We start from the raw sequence: 25231 nt of genomic DNA, 5'->3' as shown, positions 1-25231 counted from the left end.
CTTTTTCGATATCCCGTAGTTTACCTACCATGTGTTACCATATACGAAATTCTCTCCAAAACCATTATGGAGAAACATAACATTCTGTTCTAAACCACCATCACCACCATTAATATTTTCTATCTCGCCTTCAATGGTGGTGAAGGATCGGAACCTCTATATTTTTTTCCCTCCCATTTGTTGCAAGCATACGCTAGCAAATTTTTATTTATTTTTAAATACTTACAATCAATGGTTCATGTGTTTAAAAACCGTGAAAAACGCCCATTAAACAACTTTTTATTCTCTCTCTATATACTATCTTTTTACTTCTTCATGCAACTCCTTCCAAAAAAAAAAAAAAAAAACTCTCTTAACTCTCAATTTGGTACGTACACCTCTCAATTGAAGAAACACCAACATCTTGAAGTGGCAATCAACAATCAAGAAGAACATTCATTTTACAAGATTGTACTTTCCCTTTGGTCGTCCATCTTGCGGGGGCGTGTAAAGGATTTGTCAAATCATATTAATTGATATTGTTTATAGTTAGCAATCCCTTGATTTACTCTTTAGATTGATAGTCAAAGATATCCCTTATTCTTGGCTAATGTTCCTAGACAAGTACTCCAATGTATCTAGTCGTATTATATTACTTACTCATGTACTATATATACTCATGGAATCACATCAATATAATTAAGCTTTCCAACATTCTCTTTCCCATAACTCTATCAAGCATATCATGTTCTCAAACACTAATAAAGGGAATATATACATAAAGATGCATATTTCTTTTATCACATAATTTATTCAATTAGAAATATTGTTTGTGTGACTATAGTCTATACCGCATGATTATACCTGTATTAGCCTAAATTTGTGTTGCATAAGCTTATATACGCTTTGGCTTAGTTTCTTCATCTAGTACATATCATAAGATTTGTTACACGCACTTTGCTTTTACTACCTCCGTTTCATATTAATTACAATCTGAGTATTATTTATGAGATATAAAATATTTTAAACAAACAACTAATACGAAACGGAGGTTGTACAACAAGATAACAGGTCTTCCTTCTCTAAAAACAATGTTATTGAGTGGTATAGTGGTATGTTGTAAATGCTAAATTCATTGGTGATTTAAAATCAAGAATATTTAATTTTAGACTAAAAATGAAATATTACCTAACAATGCAACCTCAAAGAGGGAAAAAGTATATACTTCAAATTATGCAATGTGAGATTACTTATTTGATTTGTTTCTACAACTAGGTACTTCAATTAGTGTATTAAGGGTCTGTTCTCTTACGTTGAAATTCAGTTCAGTTCAGTTCAGCTCAGCTCAGTTTAGTTCAATTCAGCTCCTAATTTTCTTCTCTTATAAAATATTCATTTCAGTTCAGTTCAGCTCAGTTTAGTTCAATTCAGCTCCTAATTTTCTTCTCTTATAAAATATTCATTTCAGTTCAGTTCAGCTCAGTTCAGTTCAGTTCAGCTAAGTTCAGTTAACGAGAACATGTCCTAAGTTTAGTTTTATGAACATCGTCAAATGTTCTTCTTATACTAATCAAATATGTACGTACATGTACTTGATTATTATCTTCTTGTTACATAAAATAAAATATATAAAATCCTTGGCTTATATCACAAGTTTGACGAAACTTTCACGTTGCAATTTCACTTTCATTTTCTGACATAATATTAGATAATCATTTTCCAATAATTATATGTAACTCATATCATCCTCATCTTCTCCTCTCTCTTTTAACTCATTCAGTCGGTTCTTCGGCGTCACATCAATGATGTAAACAAGCTAGATAAAACTTTTACTATTGTAGTTGAGTTAGTATTACATACTTCTAGATCATGGTACTCCATATCAATTATTATTGAATTATTTTGTCTAAATCTAATGTTATTTTGCTTAAATTTTGTTTTATTTTATTAAAATAATATATTATTTACTCATTTATTTCAACATGTATTAAAAAAAATGCAAGTATAACATAACATGTAATAATTTAAGATTAACATATATATAAAGTGAAATAATAAGAAATTCATATTAAAATAACATGAATTTTATAAACCTAGTAGATTATAGTGAAATTATCGATGTTGAATATAAAATAATAGCATGCAAGTATAAAATAAAATGTACTTATTTCAAAATAACACATATATAAATTAAAATAATAAGAAGCTAAGTTCACATTAAAATACGTAGTAACATAAATTTTATAAACCTAGAGCACCTTACGCATGGTATTCAAGACTAAATAGTAGAATTGCGTTTTAGTTTTGTCCTATATTACGAAGTAATTGACAAATGGTATACAAGATTAAGATAGAATTGCGTTGTAGTTTTGTCTTATATTACAAAGTAATTGACAAATTTTGAGTTTTACTAAAACACTTTTTGACTAATTTTTATGTGTAAAGATAAAACATATAGTTACGTGAGATTTTATCATAATCATCTTATTGTGTTGAAAAATCTATTGTAACTTATTTGTTAGTGTCTCACATTGGAGATTTTATCATAATCATCTTATTGTGTTGAAAAATCCATTGTAACCTATTTGTTAGTGTCTCACATTGGAGAAAGAGGAAAGTTAATTCCAATTTATAAGGCATAAGAATTATTGTCAATCGGTATTAATATGGAATCTCCTTAGCCTTGTTTAATTTGTGAACCATTGTTCGGGTTGCCCAGACTCATTTCATATATTATCTCGAAATCTAACCCATTGAATATTTTATAATTAAATACTCATCTTTTTTTAATTTTACTTTAAAATAATTAGAAACATTGTTTATCAAAAAAAAATAATTAGAAACATTAATCATTAAACATGTTTGTTGATATAAAGGAAACATATCAACTAAAAAAATAGAGGATGTATATTTTCCAAATTTATGCTCAACATAAATATTATATGTAAAATACTACTATAATAATAATCCTTATTAGAGTTAATGCAAACAAGATATAAGAATTTATTTATTTATTTATTTTTAGGAAAGATGCATAGTCTTAAGGATTGAAGAATTTGTGAATATAATTTGCAAATACAACTCCTCTATTAATTAATCTTCATATAGGAAGATCAAAACGTCTATTTCACTTTGTCACATAAATTAATGTGCAATACGGCGTGCCTTATTGACAAAATGTGCATGTCAATTAGTTTATTAGTGTTTACTTTAGTTTTTCTTTCTTTATTCTTATTCTTTTTGACATAAGCATGCAAGGTTTGTGTGGAATAATAAGTATATACGTAGTATTATGACAATAATCCCATTTAAGCATGCAAGGGTTGTGTGGAATAATAAGTATATATTATGACAATAATCCCATTTTTCCAACTTTTCTCAACGATCCTTCAAAACTTCTCTTTTATTTAACATACACTGCTTCATCTTATCAAATTGAAACCCGTTACCTTAAAAGTAACAATATATGAATGTATAAATTTTTCAAGACGACGTACTTTTCATTGTATCTATCCACATTGATATAAGGGTTTTTTTTTTTTATTTGTATATTACTATACGTATATGAAAGTGTAGTAAAAAAACGGATTAACAAAGAAAAGGCAAGATTAATTAGAATCTTGCAAGGGATTAAGAAAAAGGTTAAAGGGCTCCAATAAATAATACTCGTAATATAATAACTTAAAATTTATTGGCTACGTATGTCCATCTTATGCCACAAAGCAATAGGCCATAACGCCATAGGGTCAAAGATTCTATAATATTGTAATTAGTTGAGAAAGAAAAAGGCCAATCAATTTTAACTCAACTACATTCTGTTTATGATTAATTAATTGTTGATATTATTTATTTATTTATTTATTTTTGATAGGGATATTAATGTATTTTAAATCCACTTAATACATGAATTTATGACGTCCACTACTATGAATTTTTTAATGAAGAAAATAACAGTTTGCATATTTTAATTAATTAAGTCAACTGCGATATCCAAAGTCAACTTTTAATACAAATTGTTATGTGGCAACTAACACAATCTGAGCTGTTAAGTATTGACAAATTTCTAACTAAATTATTTTTGTTTCGGCTGAAAATTGAAATTCAAACCGCCCATTCCACCGTTTTAAAGGCAAATTTTATCCAACAGGCCTTATTTTTAATGAATTATTATGTATGTACAACGTATATCAAAGATAAATTTAGCCTTTTTTTGAATAGCTCTTTTTGTTTCATTACTTATAAGTTTTTTCATCCAATAAATCAATAATATATTATTTAACATAATTTTACAACTATAACCCTTTATATTAGTTGAATTGTACTCATTATAAATATGAGTATAATAGTACAAACATATGTAAAATCAATAATAAACAATCATTATATTAGGAGTTTGTGATAATTTTCGCATAATTAAAATGTTTAAATATGTGACTATTACTTTCGAACAACTAATTTTTTTTTAAGGATGGTTGCATATAATACAAGCCGCACGTCAACTAATAGGTGGTTTATATAAGGATGTTGGTTTAACAAACAATGAACAAGGATGTTGGCTTAAGTTGCTACTTTCTTAATCCGGTTACCATTTAGCTATTGTTTATATATAGATTAGTTAGTTTAATGCATCTAAACGTAAGATCAAATAATCAAGCCTAAGGCCGTTGACTATATATTTTTAATTGTTGTTGTCAAACTAATCACTTAAACTAATTAGAGTTCAAAACAGTTTTGTTGAATCACATTGAATTGAAATATAAGTATAACTACCAGTCATATGATATATTATTGATCTAACTAAATTAATAGCAGCTAATAAGTTAACTAATTTGCCTAATCCACAATTTAAGTAATCATAACAAGACACTAATTTAGTAATTTATGCCTCATCCGTCTTAATTAAAGTACATAAAAGGCGTTTAAATAATGAAATAAAATAATAAAATGATAGCAAGTGATTAACTATGTAAGTAGGAAATTGGCATGAATTAGAGGTGTATTCTTCAGATTTTGGACCAAAAGTTAAAAAAAATTTAGAAGAATTTGATTTAATATATGATGCTAACTAAATTTTAAATCAGTGATTTCTTTTGTTTTCTTAACACATTTTTGCTTCTTCAAGATCATTAGAAGTTTATCAACACAACCTGTAATTTAGATAGTAACATAAGCGGCTATCTCTAAAGTTATGGCAAATTTTAAACCATGTTTAGTTTCGTCGTGAACTCAAAGTTGTGGTGTTGTTTTAGACCATCCTAGGCGCGCTGTACTTATACCTTTACCAAGAGCAAACTAATTCATACTCGCTTAGGACACTTTGCTACCGGAAACTTATCTTCTAGTTGTCTTCGCCACAAATACAATGCTGCTTCAATCCACTTAGGGTTCACCAGAAACTTACTCTCTCGGACAGCCCAAAGAGACTTCTCAGTGCCACCGTCTGTTGAAACAACATGGGTGACACTGGAGTCGAGCTCAGTCGAGCATGTAGCTCCTAACTCTTCTGCAATCTTCCACAAACGATGATTAGCAGCAACGAAATTCCTAGGAAAAACTGCACTAAATACTATCTTACAATCTCTGAGAACCTGTCTTTTATTTGTTTTAAGCACTTGCCTAGCATCTCTAACAGAGACATATTGAGGATTAATGTAGAAAAAGTCATGGTGTATTCTGGTAAGAACGCGCAGTATGGTTGCAAGTGCTCCATCAAACTCATCCTCGTCTCTCTTCAATTGAGCAAGAGACTTGCAATTTTTGTAACCCAATTCACGAAAACCCGATGAAAAGTAAAAATATCTGTCCATTACTATCAGATTATCTTTGTTGCTCTGCCAAATAGCTTCTGTATCATCAAGTACTAAGCCTAATTTTTCTGGTACTTGTAAAACATCTAGTCCTTTTCGATCTTGGTTAGGGCAGTCATCTCGCGATATTATTCTTGTTTGAAAGTATTGATTTTCAGGATCAAGAAGCTTTGCCATCTCTAAGGCATAAGCGCGATCCCCCATCGTGTATATATACATCTCAAACATCTTATTCGCTTCTTGCAAAAACTTGTGAACAAACGGCCTCAACTTCGTCATGACCCCTAATTTATCTAGTATAAACAAGTCATTATTCGGAGAATTTTGAGTCGTCCTAGTTTTCAAGTATTCCTCATCCAAATCTAGTTTATCTAATCGAGTTGAATTAAGCAATGTATGATCTAAATCAAGAACTAGATATAATTTCTTTTGATTCAACAACGAGCCAACTTTTGAATTATCGTGAACACCAAAATTAAAATTAACAGGGTTGTAATTAAAAGGCGCAAGCAACGTCTTACCACAAGATAAACAACAATTGTTCATCACATTTAAATGCAGACATGGATTCAACATGTGATTTGTTTTTTGTCTTTTGATCCTTTCGCCTCGATTATTAGTAATAACATAATCTACAATAGGAGCGAAATTATTAAAACCTTGATTATTACCGAAAACATGATCAGAGATTGGAACAGGAAAACTCAAAATATGATCGTAGTTTAGAGCAGGATGATTCATTATTTTGGTGGTCATTGTTGATTTATTTGCTTGCTTAAAAATTTTTGAGAAAAATCGCCAGAAAAGAAATAACAAACGTACAATACCAATAAACTTGTGTTATATAAAAGTGTTGGGGGCTAAATAATTAGGTTAATATAGGAAAAGAGATAGCCGACTTTCAACCGAACACGTTTTTTCTGCCAAAAAGAAGGAATTTAGTGCAAGTACAAAATAATTTGATTTCCTTTAGGATTAAGATATGTATAACTAATTAATTAATATCTTTTTTTTTTTTTTTTATGTTAAAAAATATACTTGTATTTTTTTCAATATCTTGCTCAATAAGGATGAAATTAATGGAAAGTTTTGTTGGTTGGTATTATCTTTTCTCTATATTCTAGAGAGTATAAAAGAACTATGTCTATCTTGTTTTTTTTTTTAAAAGAAAATAATTATGTCTATCTAAATTGCCTTCTTTTTTCTTTTTTTTTTTTTTTTTTTAAGACTCTATCTAAAATGCCTAAAATATGACCATATATAAATATTAAAAAAAAGTCATATGCTAAACAAAAATAAGGGTTGTTCACTTCAGCTTAATTTCAGTTCTGTATACTTCAGTTCAGCTCTAATTAGTTTAGTTCAGCTTCAATCATTTCAATTCAGTTCAGCTCCTAATTTTCTTCTCTCATAAAATATTCATTTAACCTCAGTTCAGTTCCAATTAAATCAGTTCAATTAATCTCCAATCAGTTCAGTTTAGTTTAGCTTAGTAAATATGAATAGGCCCAAAATATTGAAAATTTAATCAAGCTTGATTTTCAATCTCATTATTAAAGGAAAATTTAATAAATTTATAATCTAATTTGAATAACGTAAAAAAAGCCACAAGTGAAAAATTAATTCAAGAAAATATGGAAAGAAGAAAATTGTAAACACTGACATTCAATAACTATTTTAGGATTTGACCATCACCTTAAAAGTTGTGTAGACAAATAAATTGATATAAATTTTTGATAAATTATGTTTGTAACTTATATTTGAAGTTATTAAGTTTTTTTTTTTTTTTTTTAAAAAAAAAGGTAATTTTATCAGATTAGTAGGGTTATACTGTAAAGTTAATTAAACATTTAAACCTATAAATATAGGAGTACTCCATAAGGAAGGTGTTTCAGTGTTTGGTTCCAAAGGTACTTTTTTTTTTTTTTTTTTTTTTTACGGGAACCAAAGGTAACTATTCTGAAACAATAGTACTACTCCATACCAAACACTGATTTGGCTCCATTTTCAGTGTTTTAACTCTTTTTTTTAAAAAAAATAATAATAAAAGATAAAAATAAAATAGTACTCCGCACCGAACACTGATTCGGCTCCATTTTTCAATTTTTTTTTTTTTAAATAAATAAAATAAAAATCCTTAATTTTTATGTCTTTCAATTGGATGTAAATCAAACCGATCATCCAAGGTCAGTGGTAACTCTTCTTCACTTAAAGGTCAGTGTCAATTTTCTGAGGTCAGTGTCAGTGGTAACTCTTTTTTTACTACTGAGTAGCACTCAACTTTAGACCAAAATCAAAATCCAGCTCATAATAGACTTCGTAGTTGGATCTGATACTTAGACAACGCATATCCAAGACCACAATTCAGGCTTGCCAAGAAACTTATTATAATTTCAGTTACATTAATGCTTAAAATGCAACTGCTGCTGGCATAATCCCCCATTATATACAGTATACAAAACTCTGATTGTATTCAACTATTTAGGGGAGAAGCTTGATCACGCAATCCTCTAATATTCATGCATCAGATATAATTCTATTTGAAAACAATTCAACCTTTTTTTCTAAGACATGGGAGCAAGAAACGGAGAAAGTAGTAATATGATGCTCTGCTAAAATATTGCGCAATAAATTACTGCATATGACAGCATAACATACATGAAATCTTAGCTTAGCTTTCGTACTCCAATGCAGGTTCATCCACTGAATAAGAGGATGAGTCCATCCTTGTCATAACTTCAGGTGCTCCAAAAGGATCCCTTATAATCTGCATCAATTGCAGATCATGGAACAAAAGATCCCATCAATCATAATATATCATCAAATTGGTAAAGCTTAGACTCTAAGAGTATTCAAACACACTGACACACAGCTAAAACTGATTAAATTAAAAAATGCAGTAAAACAAACTCACCCACTACAACCAAACCAAAGCTAATAAAAATCTTCAGAAAGCAACTTGATAAATTAAAAAGATTAATGATTTTTCAATAGTCAGTGAGTGTGTTGCATTTTTATTTTTATTAACCAGAATGTACCCATGCTATTACATGGGACATATCCTCAAATGCCAATATTGATAGAATTTAAGGATTAGGGTTTATTAACAACCTGGTTAAATCTGACAATCTTATTTTATAAAGTAATAACATATACAGCAATAGTCAGTGATGATGTCTCATACTCTCATGTATTCACTTTATCTTCCTTTTTCATCAAATTAAGGAAATACAAACCATTATGTCACACAAGTTTCTAGTGATTTGATGACGCAAACAGCAAACCAGTAAACCAATCATGCAAAACAAGCAAGTATTTTTGCAAGAGCCATTTGCATGCAAAACAGGACATGGAGTTATTCTCAAGGTATGTTTCAGCTTATATGCACATCAACTGTTGTTAAGCATTGTTTAAATTAAATGCCCCAAGATGATCAATAATGTATTTTTTCACATCATCTTATGATAAATCAAAACCTGTTCAGACTTGAACTTATGAGTTATGACAAGCAATCATCACAGAAGCCTTTACCACTAGAGCTCGTTTTAGGAAGCACTATTTCTAAACAGTTAAGCTTGGTTTTGTAATAACAACAGAAGTAACGGCCATGCATTCCTATTGTGAAGTGTATATTAAAAAAGTGTCACCTAAAGGATCATGGTTGATACAATTTATATCGGCCAATTATCAGCTCGTGTTATTGGGTATTGATTGTATTGGCTATTTCCCTACAGTTATTCATGTACAACAGTACTTAGTGATTGGGAAATATTGGCTTGGTAAGTTCATAAAGCCAAAATGTATCAACTGAATACCTGATGCATCATGTATCGATCGAATCTCAAAATATAGTGGATCAGGCTGTCTGGAAGATGGAAATTTTTTACCTCACTTAAGCATCACAAAGGAGAATAATTGAATCTTCTTTCAAAAAAAAAAAAAAAAAAAAAGAGAATAATTGAATTCAACAGATGGGTAAAACATGATTAACTGAAGTATCAATAGCCTGGCATATTATCACCATATTATCAAGCACACAATAAGAATTCTTTATTCAAAGAGGAATTGAAGTACTAGGTATATCCCATTACAATCCAAAGTTCCAAACCATAAATACATAATAAGCATAAATTTAGAGCTTACCAGTATCTCTTCATCTAGATATGAGATCATAAACATTCTCTGGAGGCTTCCACCTGAACCAATTACAAAATCAGAATCAACAAATAATCCTCATTGGTATATCACTACATGCAAACATCTCTAAAAATGGGAGATCATATTCGTTTAATCAAAACCCCCTATGTTTTCACTACCAAGCAGACAGCAGCAAGAGACCTTGATTCCCAGGTTAGCATAAGAGTCACTATAAATCATTAAGATAAAACAGTTGGGGGGGGGGGGGGGGGGTGATGAAATTAAAATTGCAATCAATATAATGTTATTATGAAAGTAGCAAACCTTTGCCGCAAGAAACATCTCAATGACAAAACAAATTTCATTGACGTACCAGCAAGCCTTTCTATAATAAAAAAAAGTCCATGTATATATGCATTTTTTCAGAAATACATATTGTTTTTCGTATATCCAAATTCCAGAACCTCAATTTGAAATGCTTCAAAAATCTGGGGGGAAAAAATCCAACACCTACTTTTCCAGAATCTTTATTTATTTTTTTATTTTTTTTTTAAAACGAATCATTTTAGTTACAAGGAAAGAAGCTGGAAAAAAACCAAAAGGTTCTGTGTATCTCTCAGCTCCCTCAAGCTCAAGGAAAAATGATTTACACCAAAATACCTTCAATTTCTTTTATAATAAGTATTGGAAATATTATATATATTCCTTTTATAATCTAAGTTTATGACAGAATTGACCAATAACAAGAAAAGACCAGAAAAGTAAAGTAGAAAAAGATTAGCCTTACACAAAGAATCACTTTAATATAGTTAACTTTGGTGCCTTTCTTTGAATCATTCTATGCTTAGTAGGCATTCCATTTTCACAAATGGGGATTCTATGCATGATTACAATCTCCTTCATGATTGTAATACTCTCCATTTCTTTAAACAATATTTTTTGTAATTGGAAATTTTTGACCTCCATCAGACAGAAATTAAATAATCATCAGAAAATAATCAATTAGGATATAGGAATATAAGTATATACTTCCTCCGTTCTTTTTTACTTGACTCGCTTTGACTTCTGCACTATTCACCACCCCTCCTTTGACCGACTTTTGTGAAAAATAGGCAAGGAAAATTTATTCATGTGAGATTTTTTAAAATTCGTCTCAGTAAGTACTATCACAATATATAAGTTTTTAAAATTTATTATTATGGAAAATTAAAGTTATTGATCGTTAAAGTTTTACATCGGTAAGCGTGATAAAAGAAACTGGTCAAGTAAAAAAAAAACAGAGGAAGTAACTAATACAAAAAGAAATGATCAAACTAGAGTAGATTAATTTACAGCACAACCTTTTTTTGGATTAACTTTCCTCAATCCCTCACTCATATCTAAAAATGTAGCTTTGGTTCTTGAAAGTTCAGAACCTTTTTTTTTTTTTTTGGACATAAGCTTAAAAGTCAAGTATAGAGGCCACTGTGAAGTGTCTAACTTTGGGAAGTGGGAACATCCTCTGCTTCTCCCTTAATCCCTTAATTAATAAGCCACATTACTATTTTCCATAGGCCAGTTTATATAGACTTTGTACTTAAATGTGGCTCGTTATCTGGGGACAGGGGGAGCATCAATGAAGTATTAGTTAGTAATGAACAAAAATTTTGGGCAGACATTAAAGGAAGAAGAAAATTGATTTCAATGATAACATGGGAATAAAAGAAATGTATATGTAATCAAAGCTTTTGAAAGGCTTGAATCTCTCCCAAATACAAGTATAATTAAATGAAACACTCAATGATATCTTTCATCAACTATCCTCTATATTATAGACTAACCAATATCCCTCGCACTGCTCAAGAGTCAAGAAACTCCTAACTGAATCATTATGACAGTTCCCTCCACCTATCCCCGATGCAACACAGTTCTCATAAGGTCACAAACAAGATATTGTTAAGATAACTTGCAAATGTTAAGTAAAATATATCCTTTTGATTTCAGAATAAAAAAAGATAATTTATCTACTTACTTATTGGAATTCTGATGCCGTTAGAAATTGCATCCCTAACAAGGACTGGAAGTTGTTGAACTGCACCAACAGCTTGCCCAAATGGACCTTTGAGCTGATCAGGGACAGTTTCTTCAACAACAGTAGGAGAGTCAAGGATGCCCTCCAAATATTCTTCTTTCATTCTGAGTGGCCCCTCGATAGATAATTTGGAGGATAAGGTGAATTTGCTTTCTACCTGCATCCAGGATGAACTAACATAAAATACTACACATGGCAAAGCAGGAAAAACTCACTTTATATAAATTTGGCTTTGAAAAACATGTAATTTTTCTAAGTGTCCCAAACAATACAATCTGAAGCAATGTAAGTAATACTCTAATGTAGAACTTATCCAAGAAGTGTATCCAAACAACCAGAAGAGATAAATCACCTATACTACATTCTTACAGTAATCCAAGCCTTATGAATGTAATAACATGTAAGTTAGTTAACCATGCACTGTAATGACACAAGCCCAATGCCATAGCTACAGTGATTCATTTACAAAAGTAGATACCTTCCTTGGTAATTGACAAGCAACTTTGATTTCATAATAATTTCTTCTGACAGTAACAGTGCCATATGTCCCTGAATCTACTTAAATATTTTCACAACTAGTAGCACCAAGAAACCATTGCATGTTAACAAGAGATACCTTCCCAGGGATTCATCCTGTTTTTTCGAGGGGAAAGAGAGAGAGAGATCTTACTAATTCATTAATCTCATTTTACGGTAGGAAGTGCATTATTTATAACCATTTAAAAAAAAAATTCTAGAATCATAATTATAAGAAGAGGTCCCTAAATCATTGACTTCAACAAGTCTCCAATTCCTTCCCAACAAATTATAGACAACAAGCTGGCACAGTGATCATATAGGTAGCATGAAAACAGCCAAGGTTTCTGAAATGCTTGAAGCAACTATTCCGGGAAAAAAAAAAAGTATTAACAGTTAAATATTAAATTACTCATTAAGATGAATCAAATAAGACCCATGACTATGTTTTATATGTTGATAGTAATTTAGAAAATTCTATCAAATTATGAACAGTGTCAAAATTCCAAATGGAAAGTACAAAAAAGATCGAAGAGAGTAGAATATCAAATTATGAACAGTGTCAAAATTCCAAATGGAAAGTCCCAATTTGATTATCAAGCATCCCTACTAAGTTTGTCCCAAATTGTCACACTTTCTTTTATGCCACGGACCCACTGATATTTTATCTCCTTTTCCCAATGTTGAAAGTAAGTCTAACGCTTCTCATTTAATATCTCATCACATTACTTTTCTACTAAAACATAATAGATTGGTCAACCATCTATCACTTAAACCTTTAAGCAAACCAACCATCTATGACGATTAAATTGAGATGGAGAAATAAATTGCCTTTATATCAAAAATACTTTACAAATTTATTTTTCCTAGTAGCTTGGATTGTGAGTTAGATTTAATTATTAAAGCAAACCTGCAGCCATCACCACTTGACCACTATACTTTTGCGAACGTAGAGTTAGTTTTTTAATAGAAAAAATAAATAGATGAATGAAGCTACATCTGCTTCTTAATCAAGCAATTATCTCTACTCAACAGAGAAAGACTGAAGATTTTGAGCACCACTGCAACCCACCAATCAACCTAAATAGTCCCACAACAATTGCAGCAGAGCTGGAAAGATTTGTGCAGATGCAGAATCTTTCTAGGGAGACGAGAAAGTAGAGTGGGAGAAGTTGGAGAGAGTTTGAGCAGTTTAAGGGAAACGGCTAGGATATCATTCATTATCAGTAACACGGAAAAGAGGCTAGTTAAAAATATCTAACAAGAACTTTTTTTGTTGTTTTAAAAGCTGGAAATTGAATTTTAACAATAACTTCCTTTTTTTTTTGTTTTAAAAGCTGGAAATTGAGGCATGTGACTCAATCGCATTTTATGAATTCCCATATGGCAAAAAACATCTCCACATCCTAAGACCCAAATTTGGAACATTTCCTGGGAAAACGAGAAAACTCAAGTCCTTGCCATTTCCGTAATTCATTGATGATAGTGGCCTGAGTTATTGGAGATCTTGCAACAACAAAGAGTGCAGTGTTGAATAAAGTTATAAAGGCGTCACCACAACTTGGACAGCTAGCGATGAGCATGTCAAAGCTCCCAAAACAACTGTTAAGATTTCTGATTTGTGGGAATATTGAATGCTGAAGCACAAGTACTAGCTATACATCACATTTCCAATAGATACTAACTTCAGCAGTTTTACAATCTACAGATAAATTTAAATACTTGTATATTATCCAGTGGCTAACACTTCTAAAGACGCAGCATTTCTAGAGTGAAAGAGTCCACCCACTGAAGCTGATGGAAAGGCCAATCCATACTTTTACTGCGACACCCTTACCCCCAATGAAAACATCAAAACATTAAGCCCGCACCTTTCAAGCAATCGCAAATTTTCCAACTGATAAACTTGTTACTGGGCAATCAATATGTTGCTTATAAGTCATTGTCATGTCATTTATTGAACAAGCACAGGGGTTTTTCATAAAACAAATGGTAGTTACATCATCCTATGGCATTATAGTACAGCTAAAGGTGGTAAATAAAGCATTATTTGTAAGGACATCCAATCTTAGTGTAACCACAGATAAAAAGTCAAAGTAGAGGCCAGAGGACATGGGAATAATTATGTTTTCTAAGTGAAAATATTCTAGTAGCTATATTAAGAAATTTGAACGTTAGTTATGAAATAATAAGATAAAGTGAGAATATTAATATTCAGCTCCGAGTTTCAAATCATGTGAGAATTTTTTCAAAAATATTCAAATTACATGAAAGCAAGTCATAGTAAGAGGTTGTAGTAGTCAAAGGGATAGAAAAAACGTCAACGCATGTATAAACGATATTATTAACAGTTTAACACAGAAGTACAAACACTATTATACTATCTTCATTTCATAATGATTTACATATTCAACTTTAGTCCATTCCAAAATGGTCTCTAACATGTTGCTTTATTCTATTTTCGGCACACCACTTTTACTGTCGTACCCATAACACTTATACCTTTCCACTCGTGTTACCTTACTTTATTCACATTTTTCTTACTGTCTCTTGCTCTCTCCTTTCCTTACACCATATTTGTGCAAATTGTTAATGTTAAAACCATTGTGAAACAAAAGGTAGTAACTTTATAGTGAAACGCATAGAGATAGAGCAAAAGTCCTTAAGAAGGCATTACCGAGTTAAGTAGTCTCAAATTTGCTGTGACCTTTGAATAACTATCCTTTAACAATACATCCATTTTAGAGAGGTTTGCCAATGTGGTAGGAAATCTCCTGAGAAGATAAATTAGTCTTTATTTAGTCCATGCAAGCACTTCTTGAGCATCACCATAATCAGTTTTCAAATTGGTAAAACTGAAATACAGGAAAGGAGAGCAAAACAGAAAATGCATACTCCAAAAAGAATTGAGCAACAGCTGGAGTGCCAGACCCAAGCCACTCAAACTTCCATCTTCCTTCTAAATAAGGAGACCTGGAAAGCTGAATAAGACGAATAAATTTTTTGCTCCAGATAAAAGATTAGTAATCAAATCCAGTACATTTACCACCTACGTTGTGGGTCGAGGTGTTGGATTCAGACGCTCAAGAGCAATTACCCTCTCCATGACATCTATTCGCTGCATCTCTGTGACCCTTCCTGTGAATAAAGCCTCAAAACCTCCTGCATCTTTAAGCTGCATAAACATCATATGACAAACTATTAGAATACACAAATGTCGTATTTAAAATGAACAGATGGCAGGAGACCAATTGGGGCAAAGTTGGAAACTAACAGTAAAATGAATGGCAAACTAAATTAAATTGGCAACAAGCTTGTAATTTACATGCATTGCAATATCTAGCAGTCTAAATAAAAGGTCCTTCTGTTGTTGATTATACTTGAGGCCAAATGAGATAAAAACATTTATTCTCACCATTACAGATTAGAAAACTCCATCAATGGGTTTCCCATTACCAGTCCCAAGCCTGGATAAAGGAGGAGGGTTACGGTAGGCAAGTGACAGCCAATGTAAAACTTTGTCACATCGCTTGACATGAGCCACAATGATTGAAAATAGTACTAGGATGGGTGACCTACTGGGAAGTCCTCATATTGGTTCATGTAGCCGACCCCACTTATGGGATTAAGGCGTTCAAGCAGAAGAAAAAGAAGAAGATTACAGATTAGAAAAGAACAATCAGATTAATGCCCTCGTTTGGTAATATTCACAAGCACTCCATCTAAAAATCTAATTTTGAAAACTTTTTGAGGTTTATAGTCAAAGAACTTCTTACCTTAAAGCTCAAACTAACACGTTCCAAGTAGAATAGAGCGAGAATTACTTATCGTGAAACTCTGCCTCTTAATTACCATAGCAAATTTTATACATGAGAGTAACTACCTCTTTTTCTTCACCTTAGCAAGATTATAATGAATCTGGAAGGTATAAGGAAGCTGAGTAATCATCGAAATTCATACATTAGTCTTATTCACCCCCTTTTTTATTTTTTCCCTTAGTTTAGCTTGATGATGGGATCCCTTCCCACCCAAAAAATTCTTCCTCTTCCACCAAAGAGGGCACCTCCATAGCCACTTTCTTTCAAAAATCAATGAACTTCTCCATATATAAGATCAATGATTCTAATCCATGACACCAATGTTGAATTTCTCAAAAGTGTAACAAATTGAAGTCCATCAAAACTTCGATCCAATGGTATCACTCACTAATGTGCATAGATTAAGAATGAAATGCAAGATGAATCACACTCTAATTATCATACAACTTAGCCAATATATCTCCTATTGAAGAAAATTTTCAACAATAGTAGTTATTTGCTACCATAGGTATTTCAAAAACAACAAAAACCTTGAAATCTTATATGTGATCCTGATAGAGCCACCAATCTCAATCCCTATTAAAGATGTCAACATTTTCACAATCTTTTAATTACGCTCAAACTATTAATAATTGGAGCATTAAGATTTTAAAATGGTTCTAGGATTTTACAATTTTTACATTCGTGTCAACACATGATTTACTAATATGTCCATTTTATATAGTGTTTCACCCTTGTCCCTTGGTCATATTTTGAAGTATTTTTGCCTCTAAGGAGTCACTTTTATTACTAATATGCATTTTCTAGTGTTATATAGATTTGATATTGTTTTATAGGAAATTACAAATTTAGTGCATTTTCCCGGACTTAGATAAGCCATTACGAGCATTGGAGTAGGAGCGCGTTCATATGACCATGTTCCAAAGCCCAAGACCGAGTTGGAGTAATCAAACCGGTTATTAAGGACTCTGCGAAGAAGAAGAGTTTGAGGCCTTGGACCGAATCATAAAGACCCAAGGAGAAAATTTTGAATTAGGCCAAGAAATTAGCCCAATTGAAGAAGGCCTTGGCCGAAAAGCTCAGCCCGGCCGGGGGAGGAAGAAAGAAGAGAAGCAACTCCGCCCCGAGGCGCGCCCGGTTAGGCGCGAGTGAAGGTTCTTCCAACAAAAAGGCGGGCCTGGCCAAGCGAGATGGTGCCCGACCGGACGCGTGCGTGTTTCTGAGGGGTGTTTAGCGACTTTTTCACTTTGATTAGTCTTAGGATGTTCGGCTTCTGTATAAATACGCTTTGTTAAACAAATTATTAGGACGTCTTTCATTAGTTAAATTCCAGATTTTTAGTTTTAAGTTTGGATTAGTACTCTTGTTTTCTCAACACTTTTTGTTTACGCAAAATTATTTTCGTTTATTTTGGTAACGATTTCTTTTCCTTTTATTTTCAGTAATTTGATTGTTTTGATTAATCATGTCTTGTTTATTTGCTTTGCTTAGTTTAGATTAAATATGTGTGAGTAGTTTTATTTCTGGGTTTGTGGGGATCCATAAATAATATGAATGGGTAATTTATTGTTGTTGATTTTCAATGCTTGATTAATTTCCTATTGATTGATTTAATACTATGCAATAAGATTTCGCCGGGTTTATTTGAATGAGTTGTGCAATAATGATTCGAAATTCGAGAGATGTGAATTGATGTTTAGGCTTAGTTTCAATAGACAGGTTAATTCATAAATGGTTCAAGATTCGAGAGATGCGATTTAATATCGGTAGAATAATTGTGTGATTGTAATGCATAGCGAAAGCCCTTTATGATCTGATTAATTGATACATTGATGATTGATCATTGTGTTTTACCTCGCAATATTATTTATTAGTGAACATATACCCTAGGCTTTGATTTATTGATTTTTCCCTAGTTTAATTTGCTTTAGTTTAATTATTCTCCTTAGTTTAATTCCCCTAAAACTAATTTGGTTACTTAATAGTTTAGATTATATTAATTAATTAGGAATAAAAAAAGACTCGTTTCCCCGGGGATTTAACCCTACTTCCCTATATGCTTTAGTTAGAGGACTTAGGTAATTCTTTTGATTAAGAGATACAACTTTATACTGTCACTTACGTATTCAAATTTTCTACAATTAGTCACTCTAGCAAATTACATTCTCTACCTCTAGCCATTAACATCAAACACTCCATTAAATAGACTTCACTTAATCTAATCTCAATTGGCCTTGCACCCTAAGTTGTAAGTTACCTTCATAATTAGCCACAACTTTAAAAAGTAGAAAATTTACTTAAACTAGAAACTAAATAAATTATCATCACAGTTTAAAAGTAGAGTAGGATTAAAGAATACTACGATATTAACATTAAAATGATCCAAATTACCTTCCTCTAATTCTCTTTTGGATGCCCTATTTTAATAAGTCACGCTTTTCGATATATTACTTTAATCATTAATATACTTAATTATCAATAAGGAAAAATTATAAAAAGTTGATATTAGTATAATACATTGAGACAAATCTTATAAGATCCCACATAACTATGTTATTCTTAAGAATAAATCATCAAAAATAGTCGAAGTAGATTATGTGAATAGTTTAGAAGTTAAACAGATCATCCTAAAGAGGTAATATTATTCCTAGGGTCATTATAATATAAGACGTCCCTATAATATTTGGACATCAAGTTTCATAGGCATGCATACTACTCAATCAGTAAATCACGATACAAGCTTTGGGAACATTTGGAATTCAAGTTTTAGAACATTATGTTTAAAAATCCTAGCATAACTTTATTATGACTGCCTTGTGAAATCTTTTTTAGAATCTTACAATCCTCAATTCACTGTCATGACCTTAATCTTGATAGCTTGTGCATTTGTGTGCACACTTCCATTGTTCTATTATTAAATTTAAATTTAGGTTTTTTAGAATCCTCAATTCAACACCAAAGCCTAAAATTTATATTCCTAAACGTTCAAAGTAGAACTTTTAACCCGAGTTCCCGACAACCTTTGTTTGCACACTTCCGTTGTTACAATGACAAAGCAGCACATTTCTACCCGGACTACCAAGATACCAGCATACCACTTCCCAACAAATGAGAGAGTGAGGAGCCCACATCCCTGGCTCCCAACTAGACCTACATTTAGGCTACCATCTAGCATAGGCACATTTCTTACGTGCCACCGTGATACCTTAAGATCCATTGCATAGTTCATAGTGCTCCTTCCCGAAGAGGAAATGTCTCAAGACATCAAAAGCATAAACAACATGAAATTTGATCTTGTACATAAAATTCATAATGCATGTAGACGAGCCTTTCTTCACAATGTTTTCACTCGTGATGAAAAGGATTCTACATAAGGCATAAAGCCGCCTACTAGTAATCAAGCATATAACTCCAACTTAAATCTCACAATTAGGCTGTAAAAATTTGCTTTATACAAATTAAGAACAATGCTATGATCTGAGCAAGTGATTATTAAAAAGGGATAAAATCCTGCAATAAACTGTAGAACAAGCAAGCTAGAGGACATGAAGTTCTTAGAACCACTCTAAGAGATCCCAAGTTGTGCAAGTAATATAAATGAAAAGAAAAAATTAATACAATAATAAACTGTGGTAACCGTCTTACTGAGACACCTAATCTATAGGTTATGAATGTTTAACTAGGACTACACAGTACACATATTGACTTTACTAATGAGAATGTGAGAGTATTATTCTCACATCCAATTACCGTACGTGGATACCTAGAGTTATGTTATTCAATTATTGTAAGCCCCCGGCCCCTGATTCTTCAGAGAAAAAAAATTTAGACCATTGAGAAATCTGGTAAACTAGGTCTCATTTTTTTTTTTTCCAGTCATCACTTAAGGGAGCTTTCAGCATAATAGCATTGTGTATCGTTACTTGATTGTTCTTTTGTCACTGTTGATAAATTTATTTCCCCAATTTAATCACACAAAAGAAAAGAGCACTAGTGTTTCCAGTATTCATTTGAGGCCATTACCTAGCAAGGCAGTAAGCCAGCAAGCACATTTGGGGCACTCTTACTCTATCATTGATTCACTGCTCAAAAATAATCCAATGTATTCAACTAACTATTTTTCAAGACCCTAGCCCCTCTATTCCTCAAAGTTCTTCCCACTTTCCATTTAGGGCCGTTCATTATAGTTCCTCCCATTTCCGATTTGTCTCCATTTTTCCACAGCTCCACTCTCACGTACACTACTTCCGGTTCTACCAATTTTCTAACTCATCAATTCCATCCAACCAAAACTTAGAATACAGTAATCATATTCCAATGAGGCAATATTAGAGAGACGGAGGGAGTGGATGATTTATCCCCTCGTTTGACCCACTTATTTTTCACACACTACTTTCTATAAAAACAAAAAATAATCCATTTTTTCACTTTCTTACATTCCTCATTTCCTTGGTGGGAAGAACATTAGTGGCTTACAAGAGTTACAAAATAGATAAACCAAGTACACCCTTGATCCACAACATCATACTCAACTTCCCAACTATGTTATCAAACCTAAATACATTTTATAAATATCATAAACCAACATAAATTATTCTCTAATTTCAGCAAGAAATTCAAAAAATCAACAACAATACATTGAATCCAAATTGAATATTATTAGGTCAATAATTGAAAACAGTATGAAAATCAAGATAAACTCACAGCTAGTAAGAGCGATTCCTTAGCAGAAAGGCGTTCCATTTCTCTAGCATAAGCAGCAGAAGGACCTTGCACAGTCTGCTGAACCATCGCCCGACAAACATTCCCACCATTTTTAACCTTCTTCTGCTTCAGACGACTCCAATTGAAATTCCGCCCACTACTTCCCCGAAAAGAGGAGAGAGAAAGTAGACAGTAAGGACGAGAGGAAGAAGCGTCGCAATTTCGGAAGCCATTGAAGGTGAGAATCGAAGCTTGCAATGAGGAAGAAGAAGAAGCAGCCATGAAATTTTTTTGTGGAAGAGAAATGAAGAATGTGGTTGAATTGAATTGCAAAAAATTTGTAATAATTGTAATTGAAGAAGATGGAAGTTTGGTGAATTGAATTGAAGAGAAAAAGCCGTTAAAGTTTTTATTTAGAGTGAATTTGAGATTTATTCTCCTCTTGGTTTGTTTGCTGCTGTCAAATTGATTGTCACACTTAATTTGTGTAAGATGAGGCTTGGACGCTTCTTAGACCATTGTCTGTCCATCAATTATCGGAGTTGTTCTAGCCTAATTAAGGTCTCGGTTTTAATTTTGACTTTAGTCGAATTTGGATTAGTATGAGTGTAATTGGTTGGGAACTTGGGATACTCTTGAGAGGTTTTAGTAGTTTTGGATTAGTAATAAACTTGTCTAATGAGCATGTGATACGTGTGTCGACAATTGGATTAGGACGATGAACGTGCGCTACGCGCGTGCCATAACTAGTCATGTTAAAGGAACTCTTTCGGTTTAAACTTAGTTGTTGGTAACATTAATGAAAAAATATGTAAACAAATCTTTTTAGTGGAATATATGTCCGCAAACTATTTTTAAAAGTATTTTTAAAAAATGAAATAAACATTATTATTGAAGGCAAATATGTCAATAAATGTTTTTAAAGATATATCTGTCCAAACACTATTCATAAGAGGGTAAGAGCTATTTCAAACTTTTTAAATAGTAGGGATATAATGATATATTCATAAATTCTTGCCTCAAATGGTACAACCACTTTAACATTTAAGGTAATTAATAATAACTTAAATGTGAAGTTGAAGTATTAAAAGAATAAGTTGAATGTCAATAATTAAAAAGAACTTCACATTCATCCCCTACTAGGTTAGATCTCGTGTCATGCACGGTAATCTAGTTACGTATAATTATAAATTATTTATTGATAAATATTATAATCATCATAAATTAGTTGAGTAATAATAAAAGTATATGACAGGTTGATTTTTTAGCTATACCTTCTAATGCACACAATAAGGTCAATAACACAACTAAAATAAAAGTAGGCAAAAAAAAATTGAGCAATATTTTTCTTGTTGTAAAGTAGGTCACAAAATATTTTAAGAATATGATTTTTGGTTTATAGTTGTCCAATTTTTTTTAGAAAGATTTGTGAAATCTTTTTATTTTAAATATAATAATTACTACGTATTAATATGGAATGTGCATATAAAATAATATTTTTTTTTTTTGACAAATTGTTTCCTTAAATTATAGATTTAAACAAAAAAATACAAAAAAATCACTAAGGACACACCGGGAGATGACACGTGTCATTACTGGTGTGTCTTTTAGTATATAAGTTATTGATTGATGATTGATTATTGATGATTACTTAATAATTAATTAAGTAAACTTAATATACTCCCTCCGTTTCAAGTTACTCGCAACAAATGGGGTGATTGCGGACTCCTAGGCAAAAGATGGTAAGTGTAATTAATGAAAAATAAGGGCATGTGTTTAGTATTAATCCAACCCAAAAAAAAAAAAAAAAAAAAAAAAAAAAAAAAAAAAAATCACCAAGCACCCATCAGCACCATCGCCACCACCTACAAGCACCACCACCTAGCACCATACCACCACCACCACCCAACAACACCATAATCGAACCCAGAAAGTTTGAACCAACCAACAACACCCAAACCCACCCAACAACCACAACCCACAAACCAAATTTCGAACCCAGAAAATTCGAACCACCCAACAACCACAACCCACCACCACCCACGAACCAAATTTCGAACCATAAAAACCCACAACCCCGATGTCGAACCACAAAACCCACAACCCCAATTTCGCCCACAATCCACGAACAAAGAGAACCCAAAAATCCATCCCCTAAGAAAAATGGAACCCTAAATATATGAGCCAAAGGATGTAAATGACAAACTAATTCATCAATTAAAGCTTTAATTGGTCAAATGTAACCATCAAAACTCTAGATCTAGAGTTTTCATGGTAAATTTGACTATAAAACATTCAAATTTGAGCTTCACCGGCAACGACAAAACAACAAGAAAAGGAAGAGAGAGAAAACGGTGGCGGCCACAAGCAACGGGACAGCGGTAGTGAGTTGATTAACAGAGATAGGAGATCGCCAGTGGTGGTGGTGGTGGTGGTTGATAAACAGAGATGGGAGATCGGTGGTGGTGGTGGTTGATAAACAGCGGTAAAGAAGTTCTTGGTGATGAAGAGATAGGAGATTGGTGGTGGTGATTGATAAAGAAGGTGATGAATTTAGATGGAAGGGAAATTATTTTGGTAGAAATGATTAAGTTAATTTATGATAATGCTTAAGTTAATAAGATAAAATTAGTAATTTAATTAGGGTGTTAAAAAAAAGTAAGGGTAATTTTGTACAATCACATAAAAAAAACTTACTATAAGAGGGAAAAAAAAGTTTGTTGCAAGTAATGTGAAACGACCATTTTTGGTAATTGTTGCGAGTAATATGAAACGGAGGGAGTATCCTTACCTTTTTAAAAGTATGAGTGAACTGTCACAGTTTTTATGAATAGTGTTGAGACGATTATATCCCTATAATGTATATTTACATATTTGCCCTCATTAATGCTACTTGTTTTTTTTTTTATACTTTTTTGAAATCTTAAGAATATTGTGTAGAGATTTATACTCCTAAAATTTTTTGTTTATATATCTTCCCTCATTAAATGCCTACAAGCAACTAAAATTATAAAATAATGCTAAATCTAAAGAACTTCCCGGATATGGTTAAATATGACGCGCGCATCACGCGAGTCGCCTTAATAATTAAATAAAGTTAAGTAATTTTTTATTTACAATTAATGAAATTATGAACATATTTTGTTGGAAAATTTTGGATTTTTTACAATTTCATATGTGGCTAGTCACCCTCGTGTGGCCAAGATTACTCAATCAGTTAGAGGTTACTTCATCAGGGACTCGGTCGGCCGGGTCACTCGGTCGGGGTCATTCGGTTGGTTAGAAGTTACTTGATCGGGATTACTCGGTTGGTTAGGGGTTACTCGGTTAGGGTTTACTCGGTTGGTTAGGGGTTACTTTATCAGGGTTTATTCAATCGGTTAGGAGTTACCCGGTTAGTGTTCTGGTGTGTTTCAGTCGGTGGTCAACCACACAGAAAGCGTGTTGTTATTTCTATTATGAAAACCTTTTATTCATTCTTTATCATATACAACCTTACTTTGTGGAGTCCAATTATATACTCCCTCCGTTTCATAATTAGAAGCCTATTTCTAGCATTTATTACTCACATAATAAGGAGAAATAGGCTTCTAATTATGAAACAGAGAGAGTATAATAAAACTCATAGTACTCTCTATCTCTCTTCTCTTTAAAACAAAAGTACTCACATGCTTGGTCTCCTTTTATTTTTCACTTTTTCTTAGTTTGCCTAGCTACAATAACAGAGTAACATTTAGGAAAACCAAGGTAGTGTAATGTCTATAATTATTAAAATTTTGGAAATAACATTTTATATAGTTGAAAAATTGCCAAAAAAACTGAAAATATGGAATTTTCTAATGTTCTGTAAAATTTTCTTAAAAAAATTATTAATATAAAAACAAAAACAAATATATATTTGTACCTAAACGTTTCTTTAAATGACACTTTATGAATAAAAAATAAAACATAAAAAAAAAAACTTAAAGACTTGGGCTCTGTTCACCTCACTTTATTTTTGTTGAGCCGAAATTATTTTTACTAAATTGAAATTATTTTTGCTGGACTTAATTTTTTTATTATTATTTTTACTAAATTGAAATTATTTTTGGTGAATTAATTTTTTTTAATGGAATTAAAGTATTTCTTAATCTCTCTCTCCCTTAAGGTGTGTGATTACCTTTGTTATATTTTCATAAGAATATATTGTGATTATAAGA

General features: G+C 31.9%; 1 protein-coding gene and 1 pseudogene across 1 annotated transcript; both read right to left on the bottom strand.

Moving 5' to 3' along the window:
- Window positions 1-5276: 5276 nt before the first annotated feature.
- Window positions 5277-6542, bottom strand: LOC145633066 (RNA polymerase II C-terminal domain phosphatase-like 4 pseudogene; annotated as a pseudogene).
- A 1594-nt stretch (window positions 6543-8136) lies between these two features.
- LOC145630927 (putative plastid-lipid-associated protein 13, chloroplastic) lies at window positions 8137-21538 on the bottom strand. Its single transcript, XM_081683051.1, has 7 exons — window positions 21033-21538; window positions 15564-15685; window positions 15406-15483; window positions 15188-15284; window positions 11935-12151; window positions 9930-9982; window positions 8137-8553 (listed from the first exon to the last, which is right to left on the bottom strand). The coding sequence occupies exons 1-7, from the start codon at window positions 21312-21314 to the stop codon at window positions 8458-8460; spliced, it is 945 nt and encodes a 314-aa protein (XP_081539177.1). The 5' UTR covers window positions 21315-21538; the 3' UTR covers window positions 8137-8457.
- Between the last annotated feature and the right edge of the window lie 3693 nt (window positions 21539-25231).

Source organism: Chenopodium album, chromosome 5, assembly GCF_948465745.1.
Source record: "Chenopodium album chromosome 5, dcCheAlbu1.1, whole genome shotgun sequence".
Lineage (NCBI taxonomy): Eukaryota > Viridiplantae > Streptophyta > Magnoliopsida > Caryophyllales > Amaranthaceae > Chenopodium > Chenopodium album.
Note: the sequence above shows the minus strand (reverse complement) of the source record. Positions and strands in the feature narration are given on the sequence as shown.